General features: G+C 42.7%; 1 protein-coding gene across 2 annotated transcripts; it reads left to right on the plus strand.

The window, feature by feature from the left end:
- The first annotated feature begins 2 nt into the window (after positions 1 to 2).
- Positions 3 to 20750, plus strand: QNG1 (Q-nucleotide N-glycosylase 1). 2 transcript variants are annotated; one of them, XM_075180113.1, is made up of 5 exons: positions 3 to 105; positions 3056 to 3406; positions 4771 to 5030; positions 6032 to 6227; positions 19754 to 20750. In XM_075180113.1, the coding sequence occupies exons 2-5, from the start codon at positions 3070 to 3072 to the stop codon at positions 19984 to 19986; spliced, it is 1026 nt and encodes a 341-aa protein (XP_075036214.1). In that variant the 5' UTR covers positions 3 to 105; positions 3056 to 3069; the 3' UTR covers positions 19987 to 20750. The 2 variants fall into 2 exon arrangements, with proteins under 2 accessions (XP_075036214.1, XP_075036215.1); XM_075180114.1 differs by having other exon boundaries at positions 66 to 101.
- The last annotated feature ends 6453 nt before the right edge of the window (positions 20751 to 27203 follow it).

A 27203-nucleotide genomic window follows, 5' to 3' on the forward strand; every position in this document is an offset into this window, starting at 1 on the left:
ACGTAAACGAATCATAAAGCTATAGAGACGTGCTGCGTGATGACATCATGGACAGACACGTGTAGTCGGTGGGTGGCGCCATATTGGATGTTGTGTATTGTGTAGGTGAGTCTATTTATTCAGTGTTATGTGTGACAGTAAATAAAAAACGAGTACTGTAGAGACGTCATGTTGATTTCATACATGCCGAAAGTGTGGCAGTGTGAGGCGAAGCTAAGCTATTTTGTTAGGTGATCTTTTTGTTAGTTACTGGGACTTCTGTATCTTTAAGAAAAGAGCACATCAGCGTATTATTCCGTATGACGTGTAAGATTGTCAGCGAATTTGATCATACTCTTGGGATATAGTCATTATTATGTGTATTTTGTTAGTCCACTTTAATAACTCCTTTATTTTCACTTTTGTCAGATTCAAAATACAGTGAATGGAACATATTGCCCTTCTGCACCACAGGAGGTTTCTGTCCTCCCTGAGCTCCCAGGACTACTTTGTGTCACATATATGATAGTGAGAGTATCCTAGATCAACAGTGACAAAGTAGTGTTTTATGTAGAACAGGTAATCATAGTTCAGTTGTATCCTTAGCAATAAATGGCAACAAGCATTATAGCTTCACACCAGAGGCAGAACTAGCGAACTGTGGGCTCCGGTGCAGAACCATGGCCCACAGCTTGCTAGTTCCCCTTGCAGCAGGCCCCATTATCTCCACACCTGCTTCACCAATGGTAATTCCTCCACTGCTTCCCACCTATGGAACACTACCCCACATTCAATCAGATTGTCCTCCAGATGCCAAAGCTTTAAACACTACTGAAAACCGGAAGGTTTATCCTTACCTACCAGTCCTCCTAACTCCACTCCCCATATCATCATCATCAACATTTATTTATATAGCACCAGCAAATTCCATAGCGCTTCACTGTATATACCATTCTCACTCTGTGACACCCTCTCTTGTGATACATTATAATTAAATGATAATACATTGTGGAGGTGTGGGGGAGACCTAGATTGTGTACCCCCTGCTAATATTATTTCCCTTCTCTGTACGCAGTCCCCGGTAATGTCACATTCACATTGCTCTGTTTTCTTACTAACCCCTTTGTGGGAGTTAAAGTTTGGGGAAACCGCATTCATATTGAATGCTTTGTTTTACTGATTATGTGACCAGGAACTGAATGCACTAATTAATCGTCACACCACTGGAACCAGATGTCTCCATTTCCCAGCATAACTGTTGAAAATCCCTGGCTTAAATAGGATCTCTGTCCAATTCCAGTATGAATCTGTTGGTGATCCAATCTGATTTGACAACTAGATCTTGCATTGCCCAATCAGTGCAGTTGGCCTATGACTGCATACACTTATAGATTTCAATTAGCTAACATACCTTTAACACCAAGAACATTAAAGTAAATCAAAACAGTCACTTGTGGCCATCTTGCAGTAAAAGCATGTAGCGTCAAAGGGACTATCCAACCAAAATTTATAATTTACTAGTTAGTGTGTATGCAGCTTACTCAGTATTGGCTGTGATGTCACACCTGTATGTCAAGCATCAACATTTGTATAGATTTGTCTTTATTTTTTATATAGCACAACCAGTGTAGAGCTTTACAAAATCATAGACAAGGGACATTTTCTGCCATAGTAACAGGAAATGGATGTTCTTACCCTGGATAAATTATTTTGAATACAAAATATTCCTCTCCGTTATCAGCCCTTGCAAGCAAAATGGGGGGCTACCATACCTCCTAACTGTTCAGATTTGAGGACTCTGTCCCACCTTTCCGATCGGGACAGGTTTGTCTTGTGGCTGGAAAATTTGGGAACAGCAGTGAAAGGGTGTCGTGCGCACGGCAATGAGGGGAGGAGGGTACAGGGCAGCTTAGCACTTCACAAGCACTAGGCACGCCCCCAGGGGTGTGACACCCCTTCTCCCCAGGTTGTGATATGGCCACATTGTGACATGTCACACCCCCTGTTCCAATTAAAGAAGAGGCAAAGTTGAGAGTTGTGCCCTATTCGTGTTTTTAGTGAGATCAATAATAATCTTCTCTGCAAAGTTAAACCTATTTCATCATCAAGCTACTCAACATTCACAGATATATGTTTATCAATATCTCTCTTGTATATATCCACTTATGTGTTCAACTTTACTGTTCATAAGTAGTGAGATTCAAGGTAAAAGTGTCTAGCAGTTAAGCTGGGTACACACTACACTGTTTTCGTCCAATAATCGTCTCAAACAGCCGACATACGACCGCTCATTCAAAAGTCGGGTCAGTGTGTGCAGTGACACGATGGTCGAAAGTCTGCCCAAATGGACGATTATCACCTCATTTGGTTGGTCGTACCGTTTAATATTTTCGTTCCAATCTCGTTTCCGCTGTGTAGTGTGTATAAACTTCCGACCGATCCACAACAGTGAGTACGAAATTACAGTCATTGCTCACGACAACATGGCGCTAAAAGGACGTCCGCTCTTCCCTTTATCGTCCTAAACAAGGCTAGTGTGTATGCAGTCCATGGACCGAGCGATCGGACCATCGATCGCATGTAAAATCGCTCGGCATAAAAAGTTGGTCAAAATTTCTGTAGTGTGTACCCAGCTTTAGTGACCGTGCCTCAGTGAACTGATGCTGCATAAATATTGGTTCAGCCCAAAAAGTGTTTGCTTCCTTTATATGCAAATGATGATACACTTTAACACTAGTGCTTTACCGCACATAACCATTATCTCTATTATCTCTCATTGTTTCTAGATAATTAACGATAAAAGTTCAACTTTTTTAGAAACCATTTTTTTTGACTACAAGAATATACGGTAACTTCATATTATATATAGTGTTTTTCCAACACTTGCCATACACATTTATACAACAATCTGCCTTCTGTTTACATTGTTATTGTCTGGTGTAAAAGGTGAGGTTTTTTTCATATCTTGGCACCATCAACATGAGTTGACATCCAGTTTTACTTTTGACGTAACTGGATATTTTTCATTGTAATTTTAATGGTTATATCGTTAAAACATAGTTTTCTATTTAAACAGGACAGAACAGCAGAATGTCTGCTCCACTTGCACCCAGAGAAGCCGGCAAGCTTATCACTGAGAACAGTAAGGATGTGTTTGTGGAGCTGGAGGGTGTGCATTCTCTTGCTGAAAAGCTATATGAGAAGATTGGACAGAAGGAGATCAGTCTGACCGGATGGAAATCTCTGCATGAATTGAACCCACAGAGTTCTGGCGAAGATGCTGTCAACTGGGTGTTCTTTGTAGACACCTTAAACTTCTCCTTCTGGTCAGAAAATGAAGATAAGAAATTCTTAGTAAAATACAAAGGAAAAGAGTACAGTGGGTATTGGTCTTTCTGTGCTGCAGTGAACAGAGCCTTGGATGAAGGTTAGTGAGGGACCTGTTTCATCTGTACATTTACTGTTGATCTTTATTCTTTGAAGTATCTGGTTCAGATACAGACTTACACTCTTTGCCATTGACTGACATGGAGGACCCAAACATTGTACAATGATGTATTTGATTGAAAGGGAATCTGATTAGATTAGTTAATGTGACAAATTAATATAAACACTTATTATGTAGTGTAATGGCTCCAGGTGTAAATAACATAAGTCTATAGATGCTATGACAAGAAAAGTGGTAGTATGCCAGCGCAGCAAGATACACGTCATTTTAGTGATGCGTAAATATATTGGGAGGCTCATCTATGAAAAGATATAGATATATGGGGTGGTGGATGCACATACAGTACTGGATAGGTAATGTACGAGCTGCTGGGTGAAAGAGAGTTAACCACACTCCTTAATATACAATATGGATAGATGGTTCACTAAGCGCTCCCGTACATATATAAAGAAATATATATGTAAAGTTGGTAAATAAATATTTTATGCAGATGTGTGAAATTGGCGAAAAAGAATGTGACTAGTAATCAATGCAGCGTGGTAGGCTGTACAGTTGATAGGAAGGGATTGCGGCACAGCGTGGTGTGGTGAACTGCAGAGTTCATTGGTCTAAACAGACTGGTGGTCACAAAGTATGGTGACTGTGGTGCCGATGTTTACAGCTATTGAGATGTTGCTGGTGGATGTCTGGAGACTGCGAGCGGTGTTTCAGGTGCTCTCTGTGTATGTAGAGGTGGTTGTGTAATTACCTTTAGCTGGTAGAAATAGCGCCCGGTATTTTATTGCTGGTGGTGGGGATCCTTCTGTGGCGAGCTCTGGTGGTGTTACGTAACCCTTATTCCAGTCATCTGATGCGTGTATACTGTTGGTGCTGTGAGGGTCTGTTGTAATACCTTGGATGTAACTCCGTGCTGGATACCGGGCATGCGCAGCTGGTGAGCTCGGAGGATGAATAATTCTACATAGTGATGTATTGTCAACAAACTTTATTTAGCGATAACAAAAACCGCACTTACATTAGGGTAGTAATAAATCAGCAAATAAGCAGCAATAAGTATGCTATATTACTCGATCATTGCTGCATAATTATTGCTGCTTATTTGCTTATAATACAATTTCTATGCAGGTGCATAATACCATTTTAATTTAGGGATAATTCTGCCCAGCATAAAAACTTTTTAAAAGTCTTTTATACAGTATGGTAATATACCAAGTGCAGATAGATCCATAATTAACCATTGTAGGCTCTTGATTATTACTGATCTAACATAGAACTACTACATGTTGGTGTTCATGCTGACATCAACAATATAATAAGAGGTTTGTTTGTTTTTTTTGTTCCAGGAATACCCCTTACCACTGCTTCTTACTATGCCAACCTAACCATGGACCAGTTGAAGCATGTAATGCGCAGTGACTCAGATTTTTCCATCCCTATGATTGAGGAACGTCTGGAGATCCTTCATCATACTGGAAAGATTCTCACTGAAAGATTTGGAGGCTCTTTTTTGAACTGTGTGAAGATGAGCGAGAAAAGTGCAGTAAAGTTAATGCAGCTTGTGGTGGAACATTTTTCATCTTATAGGGATGAAGGAGTCTTCCAGGTTAGAGTATAGTGTTACAGTTAAACCTGCACTCTGTTATTTTTCAAATATAGAGCAAGTGTTGATTGGTTTCATAGCTCATTTCAGACAGTAGATTGATTATAGACAATGTCTGCATTTTCACTTTGTTGAGGGACCAATGTTTTCATGTGCTCACATATTCTGTGCTATTTTTTTGCAAACTGAATAAAAATAACTTTGTTTTCTTGTGCACTTTATAAATAGCAGGGTGTGTGGCATTGACTACACCAGATGGCATGCTTGAAAGTGTTTTGCAAGTAATCAAGTATTTTTAGTATGTAAATTGTCATTTAAAGGTAATGCTGTACCCAACAAATGGGTATCTAAGTGCGCAAAAGTTGTGTGATACTTTCCTTCTGGCACCTAGTTTTGGCAGTATGACACTTACTTGTAGTTTTGTGTTGACTACATAACACTACTTCTCTAAATCTCCTTCAGTAATTTTTGGACCTCCTGTTACTGTGTGGACTTATGTAGTTTGTATACGGTTATCTAGTCGTTTTACAATTATAGATGTTGTCCTATATTGTCTTATCACTCATTGAACACACACAGGTCATCTAGTGGTCTCACAATATGTGGGGCACATCAAAATGTGTATATTTTCACAGAAACACACTTCTATCGGTGCATGCCCGCAATACAGTTGTTTCATGGTCCATCTGAGCCATGCAAGATATTTGTGGATGTTAGTATTGTGGCTGATGTAGGACATTCCTATAACAGTAAACGCATCCTCACAATGTATGATTGATTACCTGTGATCACATTTCAGTCTTATGCACCCAACCCACCCTGCACACCTTTCTGGATAAGTATAGTAAATCTTAGTGGCAGTGTAAAAGTTCTGCATCTGTGCTTATTCCTAGCCAATAGTTAATTTTATCCGAAAATAGATTGTATGCAGTAAGTGTAACTGTTCAGTCTTGTTCTTTAAATCACCAAGCCTAATCTATGATCTTCCCTCTTCCAATTTTCAGGGTCAGAAGGTAGCCTTCTACAAACGTGCTCAGATCCTGGTAGGAGACACATGGGGAGTACTGGAAGGAAAGAATGATGGTTGTTTTTATGACATCCATAAAATAACCATGTTTGCTGACTACAGGATTCCTCAAGCCCTTGTCCATTTTGGAGCAATGAGATATTCAGAAGAGCTACTGGAAAAGCTCAAAGAAGGTTTGTACAATGTAATGACCTCATCTAAAGCATACTTTAGAGGGAGAAACTAATCGGCTAACTTTCAACTGAGTATGCTACTGTAACATTATGGGAGTTATTCTCTAAAACGGAGGAAAATTGTCCTTTGTCATGGAAATTGGTCTCCTAAAACGTTATAGAATGTTGAATGATCAGAGGTTCTTTTAATAAAATGAAAGTACAAATGAAGTCATCAAAGAGCAATGCAGGGCCCATGCTATTTAGTGTCACTCCTCCCATTCATAATAAATGCAGTGGGTATATACCTTTACAATAAATGTGTTTAACATGTAGAGAACATCCTTTAATAATAGCTTGCATGCAAATATGAAGAAACATTCCCAAGACAAAGTAAATAACTATCTTTTTGCTCACACCCCTGAGTCTTACATATTTCACATGTCATCTGTCCTGTGAAATAAATAGTTATATCTGAATTTATCATTAACAGTATCCTAAACCTATGACTATTAATATTTTGTTGACTGTGGTAGTGTCTGTTTTAGCACATGTGTAGCCCACAACCCTTTCAGAGTACTTACAAACAATTGGCAAAACATATTCAAAGTTACAGCATTTTCTCATCTGAGTTCAATCAATTTGCAGATTTACAAATGGGTCCCATTGTGGGGCTTGTGCAGCCTGTGTCTTTTCAGACGTGCCAACATTGTTGTTCTGGTATACAAGTCAAATCTGACAATATTGTTGAGCATTGGATGTGCACGCATGCGCAACTTAATCCTGGTTCACATCAAAAATCTTCCCTCCTTGGTTCACATGTGCCATCCTATGGCATGCAGGAGCAATATATGGGGAACCACCATCAGCCATTGGGGATTTCCAGAGGTTTCAGACTCAGTGGATGTGGGAGGGAGGTATGCTAGAAGATAACAAAATAATTTGATGATGGCTGTTTAAGAGGGTAACATGATAGCATCAAGTAATTATTTTATAAAAGAGCAGAAAGTTTTAATAACTCGCAACTACTTTGTTCTGGAAACAAACAGCATAACAAAGCACAGCACCACCATTTCTTGCATTAGAGCCATCCATGTAAAAAAATTAAAGGATTGTTTCAAACAACATAGCGCCAGCTGTTACAGCTTTCATTTTAGAGGGGGAAGCTTGTTCTTACTGTTTTTTTCTTTTTCTTCAAGTTTCTTGATTGCAAGGCAATAATATCCTGCCATGCCCAGAAAAGAATGAAAATAAGTTTGAGAACAGCCTGGATCCTGTCTTGGGAAAGATGTCTAAACCTATTTGTAATGTCATGTCACAGTTCCCTTTAGAGCAATGTCCAGGTGCATTATTGACCCTTATGTGAATACAAGGAGAAACTGGGTCTTTTAGTAATACTGAAGAAAGCAGATTTTCAAAACTAAAATATTTAGGCTCTTTGGGAATGGTGGGAAAAAAATGATCATTGGATTCAGCACTGTGTGAATAAGACAGCATTATTTATTGCTCTACGTTCCCAGATGTCCTTAGCTGAATTCTTAGTTGGAAGGTTAGGTGTGTTATAGGTACTTTGAATGTGAATAATAATTCCATGAGTTAATAAGGAATGTATCGCTGGTGTAATAGCCTCATCAAGTGTTATTGCAGTAAAATTTGCACCAATTTAGTTTGGCCAATAGTCCTTCATACAGAAGTATCTGTGAGAGTTTGTCCTACCTAAGTATGTTGTCGCCACAAATGAGGAGACAAGTCTGAAACTTGTTTTGAGAAGGTACATTAAGATACGCTGTTTCGGAGCACTATAAATAGTGCAACTGAACTTCAAAGTAAACCAAGAGGCATTGGATTGAGAAGGAAAAGTGGCTGCTGACAGAATTCACCCTAGTCTGTGTGTTAAGGAATTTAGACTGTAAGCTCCAGTGGGACAGGGACTGATGTGACTGACAAATATTGTCTATACAGCGCTGCAGAATTTGTGGTGCTATATAAATAAAATGATGAAATTATGTAGATAAGATATAGAACCTATAATAACAGTTACAGACGGGTGACAGGGTGAGCTTGGGGGTGATTAGAAACACCCACCACTGTAATAGTTTAATATTTAAGGGAGAGAGTAGAACATTCTGAGGCTTTTAGGACAGATTTAGAAGCTCATTTGTCTATTAGACACTAATTTGGACTGACACCACAAGTTACCAAAGAACTGACTGATCTATGGCAACTAGTGGGACAGTGAAGATAATCCTGTATGTTAGTCTAGCTAGTACTGCTTTTGTGAAGGTGGTGGAAAAGTTTGTCTTTTTTTTTTTTTTTTTTGCTCTTGTGATGAAGACATTGCACTTGTAATTGCCCTGTGAATGTCTTATCTTTGTGCAGACAAGGTCTGTTTACCTTTGTCTTGTGATTTCCCCTATATCTCCCTCCACTTCTATTCTGTGTGGAAAGCCTTAGCATCTGCAGAGATGTCAGTTTTTTGTTTCAGCGGCACTTCAGTGATCAAACAGTGTGTAGCTTTATTTACAATTCAATTGACCGCAAGTTTTTTTTTTTTTTTTTTTAAACCACGTTAAGTCATTTTAACATTGTTTTTTTTACCATTTTCGAGCGGGTTAACTTTACCCGCGATTCAATTACATTTTTAACGCTCAGGGTTTTTTTTTCATGAAACGGTCCTCTCGCGCTCCAGTAGAAGGTCTATTGAAAGTATAGGGTGTGCGAGAGGCAGCCGAGTTAAAAGCTATTCAATTGTTTTTTAATGCGGCACGTTAAACAGGCCAGTATGCTCTTTTATCTTGCACCTCTTTGGGGTGTGATAAAAATATAAAACCTAAGAAAACTATTTGAAATCATGTAGTAATGGAAAAAAAAAGATAAACTATGTTTATCAGTAATGCCTAACATAAAATTTGATTTTCTTATGAAAAAATAATGAAAAAAATAATTAAATATATTTATGTAGTTTTTTGGTACAAATATGTATGTACTAATGTGTTTTGACATGGTATAGATGATTCTATAGTAAAAAATAGTTACGCAAAAAATATGCTAAAGAAAGTACTGTAATGTAGATACTATCAATATAGAATGGTTGTGTAATGCAATCTAATATATGAAAATGTATGTCAATCCTTTTTTTGTGTTATACATGACCGCGTTAAACACTCCCCTAAAAACTCGCAAACACAATGATTAATGCTCTGGGCAGCGTTCCCTCTTTTTCAATTGAATTGCATGAGTTTTCACACTGCGTTAACTAAAAAAAGGTCACTAGAGCAGTTAAAAACCCACTTGTGTTTTTTGTGTTTTTTCACTGTGCGGGGGGGAAAAAAACAACAACAAAAAAAAAATTGCGGTCAATTGAATTTGATTCTGGTGAAAAGGTGGAGAAGAAAAGGAGGAATTTTGTGCCATTCTCTGTCTAGATACTGCAACATGTGGTGGTTGTGTGTTAGATGAGCTGTTGGTGGTAAATCCTGCACTTGTTCTATTCGTTGTTTTAGAATTTGTGCATCTTTGGATGAATGGGCATGTCCTATTTCTTTTTAAACCCGCTACATTATAGGGCAGTGCTGGCTAACCTGTGACACTCCAGGTGTTGTGAAACTACAAGTCCCAGCATGCCCCTAGTAGTGCAGACCATGAATAATGCACCACCTATGACGAAAACACCAGCATGGGCGGCTGCCCTGATGCAGAGGGTTTCCACATTGGTACAGCTGCTTTCTAGACCGGCAGAGATTCCGGCTCTTGCTGCAGTACTCCCTTTAACCTTTGGAACAGTAGACCCCCCCCCCCTTGTAACAAGTGGGACACAGGGACCACTGAGTCCGTCAACTTAAGACAGGCGGGGCAACCATCCGTACTCTCCTCTCAAGCTCCTCCTACAGAAGAACTGGCTTGGTCTATATCATTGGTCAGGGGCCTAGATCGGTTAAACTGTTTCTTGGATGCGCCGAGACCTTTACACAAGACAAAGCGTAATAATTCTGCTAACCCCCTTCTGTCTCTCTCTGATTTGGAGAGATCCTCAGAAGAAGAGGGCGTGGTTTTAGAGGATTACGATTCCGTGCAGGTTACGGACCCAGAGGATTCTCCCAGATATCAGGGCATTGACAACCTGGTGGTAGCAGTGCGGCAGGCACTAGGTCTTTAAGTCTTCTAGACCTAGAGGAGCTTAGAACTACAGATCTGAGTCTCTTTTTAAAAAGGCCAGGAGACAGGCAATCCATTTTCCTCCATCAGTGGAGCTGAAAGAGATTGCAGAAGCATTCTGGAAACAGCCTGATCGCAGGCTCGTTATTCCACGAAGGTACTTTGCTCTATACCCATTGCAGGAGGATGATCTAAACTATTAGGAGCAGGTCCCAAGAGTTGATACGCCAGTGGCATGCTTAGTTTTCCACACCACACTCCCTGTTCCAAGGACAGCCTCCCTGCATGATCCCACTGACTGTAAGATGGAGGCTTCCTTGAAGTCCATCTACATTGCAGCAGGCACTTCATTTAGATCCATGTTTTCATCAGCATGGGTTGCCAGGGCTATGGAAACATGGGCTGACCAGTTGGCAGATTCAGACTTACTTCCACTTGCCCTTCACCTCAAGGAGGCTTCAGGATACTTATATTAAGCGGCCCAAAACGCAGCCTCCATCTCCTACTCTGTTTCCGCAACGGCAGTTGCGGCCAGGAGGACTCTATGGCTGAAGTCCTGGGATGCAGACACCGAATCAAAGAAATCTCTGAAGTCTTTCCCTTATTCAGTGGGACTGCTATTTGGGCCTGAATTGGACAGCATAATTTGCCAGGCCACAGGAGGCAAAAGTACCTTCCTCCCATTCAATGATCCAAGTGTAGGGCACCCAGGTTTGGCTCATTTAGATAGCCCTTTCAGGGAGGCTCATAGTGTCTTGGATCTTGTATCCACAGACACCAGCCTACGGCGAAGGGGGGGCTGTGGCCCTTCATTTACGACTACAGGGACTTTGATCCGCTCAGTAGACCTCTCTCCCCAGCAGCATACTGGAACTGAAAGCCATGCTAAAGGCCTTACAGGGCACACAGACATCGTTCAGGGCCACCTGTTCCGTCTGCAGTTTGAAAACGCCACAACTGTGTCTTGCATCAACAGAGAGGGTACCAGGAGTGCAGGAGCAATGTAGGTGGTGGCTCAGATTTTGACCTGGGCCGAAAACCACTTTCCGTCATCTCCGCTTTCCAGTTCTGGATGCCTGGAATAGACTGTCTAAGCTGGCATGCAATTCTGCCAGAGGAATGGTCTTTGCATCCGGAGATCTTCCAGTCTCTGGTCTTACAGTGAGGGACCCAGGACAGAGACCTAATGGCATCTTGTCACAACCGAAATGTCCAACACTTTTGTTCAAGAGCAAGGGACCCTCCTGTTCCTTTCCATTTCCATGATTCCCCCCGTCCTTCAACGAGTCAAGCAGGGCGGACTCCCAGTGATACTGGTGGCTCCAGCTTGGCCACGGCGAGTCTGGTATGCAGAAATTGTTGATGGCGGTAGGTTCAGGTCTTCGGATATTTCTTCGAGAAGACCTTCTTCTACAGGGACCATTTCAACATCAGGACTTACCTTGGCTGAATTTAATGGCATGGTTGTTGAAGCCAACAAGGAGGTCCAGAGGGTTCTCTCCATGATTAGTGGACACCCTCCTGCATGCTAGAAAGCCAGTCTCTGCTAACATTTACCACTGCAATTACATCAGATAGTGTGAGCCGAACCTGCCACACGGCTTCCTTCCCCCTCTCAATGTTTCTTGCTTTTCTCCAGGATGGCCTGGATGAGGGCCTTCGCGTGGGTTCCTTAAAAGTGCAGATCTCGGCCCTTACGGTGTTTATTCACCTTCATCTGGCAGATTAGTCACAATTTTTCATTTGACTTCTCAAAACGAGGATGGCTGGCCTCCAAGCAATCTACATGGATTACATTGACTATTAAGCAGGCTTATATCAATGCTAACCGACCTGTGCCAGATCGTATTGTGGCCCATTCTACAGTTCGGAGGGAGCGTCTTGGGCTGCACAAAATGGGGCCTCAGCAGACCAGATATGCAGAGCAGCCACTTGGTCCTCGGTTCATACCTTTACAAAATTTTATCAATTCAATGTATTTGCGCCTGCGGGCACCAGTTTTGGCCGTAGTGCTCTACGTGCAGGGCTGTCAGAGCGGTCCCTCCCTTAAAGGGGCTGCTTTAGAACGTCTCCGTGGTAGCAGTGACTCCAGATAGGAGGAAAGAAAAATGAGGATTTTTATACTCGTGATAAGTCAGTTTTTCTGATTGCATCTGGGGGACAAGTTGTTCCCTCCCTTCTGTTGTTTGGTCTCTGGTTGATTGACTCCCCTTCCTTGGGGCTTTATACTTAAACTGAAGAGGCTACAGGGGGGTTGTAGTCCTACACAGCATATGCTTTCCATTATGTAATAATCTCTCCAAAGTGGTTATTGTTTAATGATCTGTAGAGTCTTTCTAATATATCGAAATGAAATGTACCTTCAGTGAAAACGGATTGATTTTCTTCATTAGCAAACTTGTGCCAATAGTGCATGTACTTTGAAAGTGTGTTTCCAAGGTTTATACACATATGCTTTGCTATTGCCTACCATATTGTCTAAATTGCAATCATTCCTACACACACACACACACACACACACTTTTAAAATCATGAAGAAGCAAACAGAAAGTAGAAGAATATTCAACTCAGTCCAGACAGCTCACACCCAATGGCTGACCTCGTTTCCTACAATCTAATACCAGAAAAGGACTGTTGTCCCTTATGAGTGGTACGGTATGTGCATTTATCCTACCAGTGTAAACATTAGCACTACTTTTTTATCTGCATGCAACTCCACATATTTTTTTCTTATTATTAGAACTAGAGTTCAGAGGGAAGAAAATGCTGTCTTTGTGTGGTAAGCACATTACAAGAAACAATCTGATCAGTCAGGACATTACCAGTCAGATACAGGTTATACCGTAAGGAGGAGATAGATGGCACATGAGGCAAATCCCATAGAGAAAATGTCTTACCTGGTGGCATGCCTGGAATTGACTAAAGGCTGGTCAGTGTAATGATTCTTCACCACCACAGACATTTTAATGTCATTTCATGTAAGTGCTGTGTAATCACTTTGTGGTGCTAGTATATGAACTTCATATACATCTAGAATTTTAAAGGCAATTTGCCTCCACTTCCTACTTCCTCCATTTTAAGATGGCACTCCCCTACAAACAAATATGGACTTTACTAGCTGAAAAATGGGATTTTTACTCACCGTAAAATCCGTTTCACTGACTCCATTGGGGGACACTGCGAGACATTGGGGTATAGTAGTGGGCTCAGGAGTTCTTGTCACTTTAATTGTTAAACCTTTGGACTCCTCCCCTGCTATGCCCCTCCTCTCCAGAGAGATCCTCAGTTTTGACTAACAAAGAGTGAACTTAAGGAGGAAACATAACCTAGACAGGTCCTAGTAATAAAGAACCCTAATCAAACTTTTCACACACAGAACTATATACAGAGCAAGGGAGGGTGCGCAATGTCCCCCAATGGAGTCAGAAACGGATTTTACGGTGAGTAAAAATCCCATTTTCTCTTCCCTGCCATTGGGGGACACTGCGAGACATTGGGGATATACCAAAGCTTCCTCAAGGGTGGGAATGCTCTGGACCAGCTGCACGCATAATCCTGCAACCAAAGCTTGCATCAGCCGATGCAAAGCCCTGAAGTCTATAAAATCTTGTGAATGTGTGGACGGAAGACCAAGTCGCCGCTCTACACAACTGTTCTGCCGACGCGCCGTGCCTAGCCACCCAGGAGGCACCCACTGCCCTAGTAGAATGTGCCCTTAAAGACTGCGGAACGGCTAGAGAAGCTGAAACATAAGCCTTACAAATCGTGGACGTAATCCTCCGAGTAATTGACTGCTTTGAAGCAGGCCAGCCTCTCTTATTGGCGTTATATAAAACGAAAAGATCTCTGGTCTTTCTAACCTGCGCAGTACGATCTACATAAATCTGTAGAGCTCGCACCACATCCAAATGCTGCATAGACCCTTCTGAAGAGTCCCTCCTTGCTTTAAAAGCAGGAACAACAATTTCCTGATTTAGGTGGAATCTCAAAACCACTTTAGGAACAAAAGACGGCTTGGTCCGAAGGACTGCCCTGTCTGCGTGAAAAATAAGAAAAGGAGGGTCAAATCGGAGTGCCCCAAGCTCAGACACTCTTCGTGCTGAAGCTATGGCCAACAAAAACACTGTCTTCCACGTAAGATACCGCAAGTCAACAGACTGTAAAGGCTCAAACGGAGGATTAGAAAGAGCACGAAGAACCAAATTGAGGTCCCAGGGCTCGACAGGATGGCAAAAATGAGGTTGTATACGCAACACACCCTGCAAAAATGTCTTTATCTGCATCTTCTGCAATCTTTTTCTGAAAATAAACAGAAAGGGTGGATATCTGCCCCTTAAGGGAACTAGGCCGCAAACCTTTCTGAACCCCGTCCTGAAGAAAATCCAGGATACGGGAAATCTTAAATCTTGAGGAATGAAACCCCTTAGACTCACACCACACAATATACGTCTTCCACACTCTATAATAAATGGAAGACGACGCAGGCTTCCTGGCCCTTATCATGGTGTTTATGACCTCTTGAGAGAAACCCTTAGCCTTAAGTATTAGGGTTTCAATAGCCAGGCCGTCAAAGCCAGCTGATCCAAACCTTGGTAAAGGAATGGACCCTGAACCAGAAGATCTGCCTGCATGGGAAGCCGAAATGGAGGAGCTCCTGCTAACAATAGCAGATCTGAGAACCACGCTCTGCGTGGCCAGAATGGAGCTATGAAAATCGCTGGAACCTTCTCCCTCTTCATCTTCTTTAGCACCCGCGCAATCATTGGAATGGGCGGGAAAATGTACACCATCCGGTACTGCCAAGGGGCTGACATGGCATCTACTGTTTCTGCTGCTGGGTCTCGTGCTCTTGCGCCGTAGCGCGGCACCTGATGGTTCAGACTGGACGCCATCAGGTCTATCTGCGGACGGCCCCAACGCTCCACCAGTAAGGAGAATACCTGACTGTTTAGAGCCCATTCCCCGGGATGAAGGGTGTGTCTGCTGAGGAAGTCTGCTTCCCAATTCTTCACCCCCGGAATGTGAATGGCTGAAATCCTGGGAACCTGATGCTCTGCCCACGCTAGTATGCGTCTGGCCTCTCGCATTGCAGCCGCGCTGCGAGTGCCCCCTTGATGATTTATGTACGCTACTGTGGTGGCGTTGTCGGACTGAATCTGAAGAGGTTTTCCTCTTAGAAATTCCTGTGTTCCTATCAGTGTCTTGTATACTGCTCTGAGCTCCAGAATGTTTATTGGAAGACGTGATTCCTGAGGGGACCAGAGACCCTGAAGCCTCAGGGTTCCTGTTACGCCCACCCCCCCCCCATCCCAACAGACTGGCGTCTGTTGTGACTAGAGTCCAAGACCATACCTGTAAGGATTGGCCTCTCTCCAAGTTGGATCGGGACGTCCACCAGACCAGAGATAGCCTTGTGACTGTGGACAGACAAACCATCTGTTTGTCCAAATTCCTCTGAGACCCTGACCACTTCCGCAGGATCTCTCCCTGAAGTGGACGGGAGTGAAATTGAGCAAAAGGAACTGCCTCGAATACCGAGACCATTGTTCCCAGGAGCTTCATGCAACTGAGAACTGAGACACTCCTTTTCCTCAGCATGGCTCTGGTCCTTGCCTGCAAAGCTAAGACTTTTTCTGCTGGAAGATAAACTCTCAGAGACTGAGTATCGAAAAGCATCCCCAAGAAGCGCATCCGCTGAGTTGGCACCAGCGATGACTTGGGTAAATTCAATACCCAACCGTGTCTCTGCAGAAACTGCATAACAGTCTGAATCTGTTGGGATAGAAGGACCGCAGACGGTGCCTTCAACAACAGGTCGTCTAGGTAAGGGACAATTGTCATACCCTTCTGGCGCAACAGACCGGCCATGATCTTGGTAAAAACTCTGGGAGCGGTGGCCAGGCCGAAGGGGAGTGCCCTGAACTGAAAGTGCGCCTTTCCTACTGCGAACCGAAGGAGACTCTGATGTCCTTCCCAGATCGGGACGTGTAGGTAGGCATCCTTGATGTCTAATGATGCCAAAAACTCCCCTTTTTCTATCCCTGTTATTACAGAGCGAAGGGATGCCATGCGAAATCTCTGAACCCTCAGCTGCTTGTTTAGAGACCGAAGATTCAGGATGGGCCGGGAAGATGCATCTGGTTTTGGCACCAGGAAGAGTTTTGAATAAAAACCTCGCCCCCTTTGTGGAGGAGGGACCTGAACTATTACTTGAGCAGACAGGAGCTTTTGCACGGCTTCCTGAAATGCTACACGTCTTAGGGGGCAAGAGGGGAGAGGAGTGACTAAGAACCTGTGAGGGGGGGAGTGGGCTAGATCTATGACGTAGCCCCGGGCCACAACTCCTTGAACCCAGAGATCAGTCGTGGAATTCCACCACTGATCCCTGAATTGAAGAAGACGTGCGCCCACCTGAAACTCCCCCTGAAGAACTATGTCACGCGGAGGGCTTGTCTGCTGGACGAGCAGAACCTCTCCTTGCTGCACCTCTGCCTCTGATGGCCGATTATCTAGACGCTGAGGAATACCCTCTATTAAAGGCACCTCCCCCTCGGGAAAAACTCCAAAAGGAACGAAATCTACCCTGACGGGGCCTGTTTGAAACCGTGGGTAGAGCAGTACTCTTAGCTCCCGTGGTCTCCTGAATAACCCTTTCGAGCTCCGCCCCGAATAGAGTTGGTCCATCAAAGGGTAAATTCTCTAAAGCTCTCTTAGATTCTGCGTCTACTGACCACGTCCATAACCATAGGTTACGAGGAGCTGCTACAATAAGAGCCGAGGCCTTGGCATTTACCGAAACTGCATCTATGGCAGCGTTCGCTACGTACTCCGAAGTCTCTAGTACGTGCTCTGCTAGATTTGCTAGCTCTGTACGTGGAGTGTTATCTCTAAGGCCCTTAATCAAAGCCTCCATCCATAACTGCACAGCCTTGTTGGCCCATGCTACCGCCATATTAGGCCTAAACAAACTCCCCACAGCGGTATAAGCTGAGCGAAGAGCCAGATCACACTTCTTATCAGTGTAATCCTTAAGGGTTATCCTCTCCTGGACCAGGATAGCTGAAGATGACGCTAACCGGGCTACCGGAGTGTCCACCCTAGGCAAAGTCTCCCATTTTACTGTGTCCTCTGGAGGCAGAGGGTAAAGGGATTTAAACTTTCCCGGCATCATAAACGGCTTATTTGGCTTGTGCCAAGCTTCAGAAATAATCTCCAACATTTCTGGAGAATGCGGGAAAATTGCTAACTTTGCCTTAGGTCTTTTAAATAAGGATATCCCCTTAGGTGCTACGGGCTCCGGATCGGCTAACCCTAAGGCATGCCTTATCCCCAAAATAAGACTGTCCACGCTCGTGGAACCAGGGTCAGAATCATAGATAGCCTCCCCTTCTGGGTCGATATCTACCTCACCTTCCTCGGCTGAGGAGCGATCAGAAAGCTGATCTATTTCCAGACCTGCCTCAGCAATGGCTCTCTTACCCCTCTGGGAAATAGATACTAGCCTATCTTCCCCGTGGGTAGACCCTGCCTGTGATGTGACATTCTCGTCAGACTGGCTGCCTGCAAGTGTAAGTGTGGTAGTGTTGTCACGTACCTCTATTGCCTGCAGCATCACGGCCGTCATTTTCTCCATAGCCGAAGAAAAAGACCTCATCCAGGGCGGTTCCACCATTGCAGAGGATCCCTCCTGGGCTGAGTTGTCTCGCCTCTGAGCGTCCGCAGCACAAGCTGCGCAAAGGGCGTTTCGGTCTATGTGGCCAACAGAAAGTTTTGTGTCACATTTTGAACAGGTATAATACATAGCAGCAGGCACAGAACTACTCTTGCCTTTAGCTGTCCCCTTCTCCGCCATTGTTCTGCTTCTTAAAATAATTGTTAAAAGAAATGCAGACAACTAAGGCGACACAATAGAAGAGTGCTGTGTTAGTAAGTCTCTGAAAGAGCACCATTTCAAATTATAGCACAACTCCAATATAGTACTGTCTGTGAAACTTCTAACATGAAATAACTCACAAGACCATACAACACAAAAAATATATATACACTCCCCCAAATGCTCCTAACGATACCAGCCTGTAGCGATTAGGGCATCTAAAAATCTTCCAGAGAGGAGGCAGAGCAAAAGGCTTTTGATCCAGGCAGAGCTGCACGCTTGTAATGGTGGCTAGTCTCCGTTGCCGCGCGGGAAGAACCTACACAGGAAGCCCTGTTCACTCCTCCCCTTCCTGCGCTGCCTCTCTCTGTCCTCAGAACACTCACTGGCGCCATCCTCCAATGGCTGCCAGGAGTGACAGTAAACGCGCCAATTTTAAAGTGCCCAGCGTTGCGCTTTCATATCTCTCAAGCAGCCGCTCACCTCAGCGAGTGTGAGCGCTGCTTCTGCCCCTTCACACTGCTCGTTGTCTAGGGAGAGCGGTAAGCTGCCGGCCAGGGATCGCTGCAGGGGGGTGGGGGAGGCTGTTGCCGTTCCTCCCCCCTTCTATGGTGCACAGATACGCTCAAGAAGCCTCCTTCATACCGTACTGCACCAACACCTTCACACTGGCTTCTCAATCCAGCTTCTCCTAATAAACTAATGGCCCCTATAGATAACTGCCGGCAGAGGTGCCAGTAAAGTGAGCGCTGGGCTTCACTTACCTGCGCTGGGATCCAGAGTGAGCAGAGCCAAATCCTACTCACTCTGCTGGGTCGTCCTAGGATCCCGCGCTGCACCTATAAAGAATAAAATAAAAACATGAAACCTATCTACTAAACTGGGTATAGGCAGGAGCCTATACCCCAGTGACTGAACTCTAAGTCACTTATTAAAAACTGAAGATCTCTCTGGAGAGGAGGGGCATAGCAGGGGAGGAGTCCAAAGGTTTAACAATTAAAGTGACAAGAACTCCTGAGCCCACTACTATACCCCAATGTTTCGCAGTGTCCCCCAATGGTAGGGAAGAGAAATACCTGAGGTTTTACACGTATAGTGGAGTGGATTTGTCAATAGTAAGCGGTCTAGCCAATTGGCATTGGATCATTTTTCACTGATTTATTGTTGGGCTTTCCGCCTATTAGTGATTGTCTTGATGACCGCTGCATTATTACAGGGCATTGTAGAGACTTCCACAATGCAGGTGATAGAAGAGCAACTCCTGTCATAATTTACATTGTGTAGGTCGATGGTAATATAATGGTCAAGTAAACATATATTGCATAATAATGCTACTACCTGGAGGAGCCACTTTCCTGTTATAGGGTTTAGATATTCATTTTCCTAATATAACTGGATTTTTTTTTTTTAGCTTGTATTTTGTTTTTATAAAGTAAATGACATACCAATGATGGCAGCCAACCTTTAGACTGGTCTGCAGAAAGTCACTCTGATCTGCTTTTATTCACTGTGCATATAGGTTGGCTTTTCAAGAATGGAGATCGCGAGGAGATGGAGATTCGTGGTGGTTCAATTTGGGCTGTGGAACTGATCTGTGAGCACCTGCAGGAATTATTCAAGAAGAAAGGAGAGAAAATGAGCAATGAAATCAACCCGGTCTTGATTGACCACTTCCTCTGGGACTATGCCCGGGATTACAGGGAGGAAATAAAAGTGGTTCCTTTCCACAGGGTTCGGTGTATCTACTATTAAGTTAATTTTGAGAGAAACTTCCAGTTAATTTCAGCCCTTAATTAGATTTAAGTAATGTAGTACTGAGTATATATTGTAATTGCAACCTAATTTATTTAGCTACAGATTTAGGCTGGTAAATTTATATGTTCCAAGATAAGGTGTAGATGGGATGAATGGATTTGAAAGCAAACTGTACTGAGACCATATAAGTACCATCTTAAAGTCCAATCTGGCAGCAAGATTTCTCCACCCCAAAACAATAGTCAGCTCTCCAATATGTTAATTGCATTAATAGCAAATTAAAGTATAGCTAGTACTTGAATAAGATCCTCACTTGAAAGTAGACATTGGTGCAGATATCAATGTTTCTAAACACACGCAGGGCTTTATTCTAAATCTATACGTTCACATTTATGTAATTTTAGACATTAGTACCATCTTGGGAAAAAACCACTGCGTTTCGCCCGACACATTGGTGGGATATCGACATCTGTCGTCTTTTGAGTGAGAATGTCTTAGTGCATTACTGCCTGTCCTTTTGCTCTGTCAATAGTTAACCAGGCCTTGGTGCCTGCACATACTGATGGACTAGAATTTTTGTTTACTTTCTGTGGTGCACCATTGTGCAGATATCGATATTACAGTTGCAGTCCATTAATCTCAATAGAAATTATTTGGTAAATATCTTTCAAATTGGTTGATAAATGATGAACCAGAGAAGATCTTTTGCTAAAGACTAAATTACACGAATAGCGAAAATGAAACCTAATGTTTTAAATTTTCTTTGAGTAGTGTATAAATAATGTTATCTCTCTGAAGTCTAATAGTGGTTGTACTACATGAAGAATATGTAAATATAAGGAAATGATGCTTGCATTAATTATTTTTGAATACTAATTTTATTTGGGCACAAGTCTTTTTTTTGGGGGGGGGGGGTGTTTTCTTGGTGCACTGCATCATTTTAATATCTTGGAACACAATGTGAATGCAGTTTGAATACGGGCGAATATAAAACACAAATACAAGTGGATCTCAAGAAACGTTTCTATTTAAATATGGGTATAAGTATGCTCGTGGTGGCTTAGTGGGCAGCACTTCTGCTTAACAGCAGTGGGGTCAGTTCCCGTACATGGCCTTACCTGTGTGAAGTTTGTATTCCCCGTGTGTGCGTGGGTTTTCTTCCGGGTGCTCCGGTTTCCACACCCAAGCCAAAAACGTAGGTTAATTGGCTGCTATCAAATTGACCCTAGTCTGTGTGTGTGTTAGGGAATTTAGCCTGGAAGCTCTATTGGGGCAGGGACTGATGTGAGTGAGTTTTGTGTACAGCGCTGCAGATTTAGTGGTGCTATATAAATAAATGATGATGGCTATATGTTACTTGCTGTATGCAGCCAGGACACACTGCAGGATACGCACAATGTTTATGTGCAACATAGTCCTAGCAGAACACATGAAAAAAATTATTAAATACATTAACTGTTCTATAATCATTAATAAAAAAAACTACATGAAATACATTAGGATATTAATGCGTACGATACATAAAATGCATTTTTAGAGTTTCTCTTACTTGCAATTACACGTTCTGGCATGTATAAGTGTTAGTCAACACTTACACCTGCCTTGTAGCTGCTGCAAGTGATACAACTAAAAATCACGTATCCCAGAATTGCCCAGAGCTTGATTCGGACGAATGTGTGCTTAACTTTGGCATGCCTTTATTGTACATTGCTATATGCGTCCGCCTTCCAGGCAGAGGGAAGTGTACTCTGCATTGCATGCAGTTTTGTTCACCGGTGTAAGGTCTGTTTTCAGAGCATGCACAGAAACATATGCAGTATTTACTGTCCTTCCTGTTCATGGCTAAGCCCAGGCCCCTGTGGTTCAGGTCACAGAGAAACCACTTTCCAAGATAAGGTACATTTGTTGGAAGTTAGGTCAAGGTTTGGCATAACAGAAGTTTTTGTTCGTGTCGTAAAATCAGTATTTCACAAACGGCAAGTGAAAATTCTGGCTCCAGTCCGGGGTATCCTTATAAATTTATTTACTAAAGAAAAATTGCTCTGACCATCATTGCCAAGTGCGAGCGGGAGTTCAGTCTCAAGGTACCAAGTATAAGAACTTTGTTTTAGGATTACAGTAAGGTTGGTGGTAGTTATATTTCCTACACTGAAAACACAAACACAGATATGCGTGACACGTAAATGGTGACAATCAAAACCCCGACAAGGAGGAAATAGCTAACATTATAAACAGTGGAAAAATCCCGACAGCCTAAATATCTACATGGAAGAAATCCTGACGCTTGTAGTATACAGACAGCTAAATCAGCAAAGCTAGCGGATACGGCGACTATCCAGCTGCCAGACCAGCTACAAGTAACCCGTGTCTAAATAAATAGTAAAAACAGTGTATTCACCCTCCTCAGTCATATTAATCCTAATGCTTTCTGTAGGAAAATCGGGGGGGGGGGGGGGGGGCGGTTACACAAACAGCGTGAGGATGGATCAGGAGTCAGTGATAACAGTCTACTTTAGCGATAGAGTCTTGGATTCCAAAGTGATATGCAAATTATCATCAACAATGAACTAAAGGTAGTCAACCACAATTATCATTAACCAAATAATGCCCTGTCAGGCATTTCCTCCTTGTCAGTATTTTCAGCAGTTTTGTGTCGCTTATATTTGTGTCTGTGTTTTCAGCATAAGAAATTCATTCCCAACCCGGTAAGATGGTTAGTAGTCTGGCTATTAGGGGAGTGAATATTAACTAAATGACTTTAAGAAACTAATTTCATACTCTCTGCTCTCTCACCTAAACATGGCAAGAGTTGACATAAAATAAACCCAGATGTTATTTAAAGATGTTTAAACCACCTAGAAACAGATGAATGTGTTATGCACTGTGTCCTCCCTTTATGAAGAATCCCCGATTGTGATTCATAATACTGAAACCCTTTGACAGGTAGAAGAGAGTGAGGTCTTATCACATCTTAACATTGTTTTACATAACATCATAGCGAATAAAATGAATGTAATGTGCACTATATTCTATAAAATGACAGCGAGAGAAAAGTTAGAGAATAATCTCTTGTCTACTTATAAATGTCTCATCAATTGTAAATTTTGAGTCTTGGAGAAAACTGTTTTAAAATGTTGGCTAAAGGTTTTGCGGAAAACTGTTCACCTACTACAAGGGTGCTGTACAAACATACTTTCTATCATTATCATCATCAATTTATTTATATAGCGCCACTAATTCCCCAGCACTGTACAGGGAACTTACTCACATCAGTCCCTGCCCCATTGGGGCTTACAGTCTAAATTCCCTGACAGACAGACTTGGGTCTATTTGTTAGTAGTCAATTAACCTACCAGTATGTTTTTTGTAATGTGGGAAGAAACCCACGCAAACACGGGGAGAACATACAAACTCCTCACAGATAAGGCCATGGTCAAGAATTGAACTCATGACCCCAGTCCTGTAAGGCAAAAGTGCTAACCACTTAGCTACGATGCTGCCCTTTCTATGGAACACATCAATGATTTCTTGCAAGCATAAAATGTTCTTTTGAACTCTAGTGAAAATATGCATTCAGGATCTACTTCCATATGATACATCAATGGCTATGGATCACGAAGTGATGATTATGGGTGTTAAAATGTTTTTCCAAAGTGCAAGTATTACCTGCCAACTTTACTGGGTGGACTGAGCAGAATTACTTGGAGACTGTCAGGCGCCATTGCATTGAGACGCAGAAAGCCCATTGACTCCCTTAGACCAACTGATATCAATACTGTGGGTGGTGAATGCTGTCACAGGAGACAAATTATTTCTACACAGCAGAAAGAAACTTTATCCTCTTGCTCAGATAAAAGCTTCCATTAAGTTATCTGTACTGCACCCAGATCCAGACCCTACCTGAGTTCACTTCCACACACTCTGCTACAGGGTGAAAAATCAGATAAGTACTAGCTACAGGAGTGTATGGGGAGTTAATTTTATAAAAGCAAACCTACTTTATAATATTGCATTTTAGCAAGGGATATTGGTTTTATAGAATTACCACAGTAAAGCAGGGCGTTATTGTACAAAGTAAACCACAATACTATGTAAAGCCATTAGAGGGCAGCAACAACCTTCCTATTGAACTGCTTTATACCTATTTAGTCAGAGCTGAGAAAGGTTTAATCTCTGGCAGCAACAATCTCGTTTTCCGTTTTCTTTACCGGACTCTTTCAAGCCCTTACTCTGCTGAAGCATAATTACTTTGGGACATCCTCCATTCTAATTTCCAGTTGACATGGAGAAATGTATGGCTATGCAGGAGCGAGTCCCTTGTCAACTCAAGAACAACCAAGATCCCCCACGTCTCTGTCACCTGAGGCAATAACGCAACAGATATGAAGTTAGATCCAACAAGATATAGCCCCCCTTCCCCCCATGCAGTAAAGAGAGCACCGGAAATTTCAAACATTATTTATCCACTATTGCACAAAAATTTGGCAGGCCTCAAGGAATCAATTGATTCAGCAATGACACAATTATCTAATCATACCCACCGTCTTGCATAGTAGCAAATCTGCACACCCATGAATCGGCCATAAAATCTCTCCAGGATAATCTGGAAAATAGGAATAAACAACCTACAAATCATTGGTGTGACAAAAAACATTAAAAGAAAGACTTTCACATTTGTTTCAAAATGGTTGCCCATAGAACTGGCATTTAATATCAACACACAACCAATAGCCCCAGAAAAGCAAACCTATCAGCACAGATCCCGCGACCTGTAATAATGAACGGTGGTAATCGTATTAACGATTACCATAAATCCGACACGCATGTGACCTACAAAATAAAACAGATTGCAGAAAACAACGAATAGAACATACCTATGGAGCTGTCCATGTGTTTAATAATGGCCATGATAGATAGAAGAATAGAACTAGACCGTGTATATATGTATGTGTACCTATCTATATATATATATATATATATATATATATATATATATATATTGTCGAAGTCAGCAAATTGGATAAAGTAATTTCAATTAATATCGAGCAAACTTGATTGTCTTTGTCTGAAATTATGCGTAGAGCACGCTACGGCGTAAAAGGGCGTATCCAGCCGCAACACGTGGCAATAAACAGTTTCTACACTTTTACACACATTCGCACAAACATAAACATTAGTAAATAGTACACATTAGTTGTAGTTGCAACACATAGTCATTTATGTCGAAATATAGTAGAATTCATGTTTAATAAAGAAGGTATATGCATACTAGTGAAACCTATGGTTCAGGTTAAGGGAAATGTGTCATGTTTGATATCATATTAATTCCCTTTACATCAGCAGCTGTCTGGTGCATTCGGTGAAGTGATCGCACATTGCATACTCTAGTTTCTCTTTCATCCGGTCTGGGGGACACTGCTTACCATGGGGTTGTGGAGGGGAGCTTGGGAGTTGGCACCTAACTAGTTAAACTTTAGTACTGCTGACAGACCCCTCCCCTCTACAATCCCCCTGCCTCTTCCTGTTCAGTTTTTTTTAGGTGCCCTGGAGTTAGGGCAGTGTTTTAGTACGTAGTGTAAATTTTAAAGAAATTTAATTTCTTTTATTTGATTTTTACATTTTTTTTTTTTCACAGGTGGCAGCGCTGGAGTGTGTTCTACTATAGAGAACACACTCACAGCAGAGAAGCGCAGGCATTCCCCTGTCAGATGAGAGCCAGCGGCTCTCACCGACAGGGACTGGAGGAGAAGAAGAAGGGTGCCTGATTGAGGAGTGACAAGCGGTCTCAGGGACCGCTGCACTCCTCCAGCCTCCCTGATAACCGGCACTGCCATTACAGGCATAGAGCGTCGGTTATCGGATACTGAGAACGCCGGCGGCCATCTTGGATTCGCTCACTCGGCGCTGAAGGAGAGGAGTGTAAGGGGGCCATACCAAGATCCCCCCTCATACATAGGAGGGGGGCGTCGGGTAGCTTCGCTGCGGAGACCTCTGTCTCCACTACTCTGCCACGCTTACAGAAACATTTTTATTTTTATGTTTGGAAATGAATCGGCATTTGGGAAGGGGGGGGGAGATAGAACATAGAGTTCCCCCCTCCTTCCAGAGAGAGAGATGGTCTTTCCCAGGCTTCTGGCGCCAAGACAAGCCCAGGAGAGTGAACAGAGCTGAGGGAGAAAGCACAGGACTGCTGTTGGACTTCTCCCCTTTTGTGGCCTATGGGCTAAGTATCACCTTTATTTAAACACTTTTCTAATATTTTAATAACTGGGCTAGTAGGATTTACATTATAGTCTCCTACTAGCTTAAATACTTTGTGGTGTTTAACTTTTACAAGTTCAACTTTTATATAAAGATCAGTTGATTACTTGTTTTTTATCTCTGTTCTTCCATACATTTCTTCTCTCTCTCTGTTTACTCAGCTAGATTTATTATTTAGTCTGTGTGTTTGGTGTGCCTTCCTTTACAAGAATGACAGATAAGGGAAAGGGCCCCATGGCAAAATACTTCACATGCTCAAAGTGTCATGTAAAATTACCTTGTGGCCAGAAGGACCCTTTAGCGCTCTGCATGCGAAGCAGTGGTTCCCACTGCGCATACCCAGCAGGTTTCAGCCCCACCGACGGAGGAACCGGCCTGGGTAACCTCCCTGACACAGTCGGTTTCCTCTTTAGCTCAGATGGTTTTTCAATCAAATCAGTTGCTAACTACTGTAGCAACTTCAGTGGCTAATAATGCTAACCCACAGTCAGACCTCCCAGCTTCCTCAGGTTCGAGTGGATCGGGTTTGCCGGGACCTTCCTCATTACAGCCTGACCCAGCCCCTGTTCTTACAGAACCGGCATGGTCTACAGCTTTTTTAAAGGGTTTGAACAAGCTTAACCAGTTGCTTGATTCCTCTAATACCCCGTCTGCTAAAAGAAAGAGACCTAGATCAGTAAATCCCCTTATGGTCCTATCAGACTCTTAAGAAGGCTCTGAGGAAGAGGGGGAAATTTATTCGGATCCTGAACAATTACCCCTATTGGATCAGGAAGACAATCCCAAAAGCCAATTTGTTAATGATTTGGTTTTAGCGGTTAGACAGGCGTTGGACCTCCCAGAGCCGGAGGATCTTACCTCCAGAGACAGAAGTCTCTTTAAGCAGGATAAGAGAAAGGCCAGCCATTTTCCCCCTTCTGCTGAGCTTAGGGTTATTGCTGAAGGGGCATGGA

This window comes from Mixophyes fleayi, chromosome 7 (genome assembly GCF_038048845.1).
Source record: "Mixophyes fleayi isolate aMixFle1 chromosome 7, aMixFle1.hap1, whole genome shotgun sequence".
NCBI lineage: Eukaryota > Metazoa > Chordata > Amphibia > Anura > Limnodynastidae > Mixophyes > Mixophyes fleayi.

What these genes read in the sequence shown, in the direction of transcription:
- QNG1 (XM_075180113.1), top strand. Translation starts at nt 3,070, where the DNA reads ATGTCTGCTCCACTTGCACCCAGAGAAGCCGGCAAGCTTATCACTGAG. An exon ending in GAACAGAGCCTTGGATGAAG is followed by an intron (nt 3,407 to 4,770) that starts GTTAGTGAGGGA and finishes TTTTTGTTCCAG; the next exon opens with GAATACCCCTTACCACTGCT. An exon ending in ACTGGAAAAGCTCAAAGAAG is followed by an intron (nt 6,228 to 19,753) that starts GTTTGTACAATG and finishes CTGTGCATATAG; the next exon opens with GTTGGCTTTTCAAGAATGGA.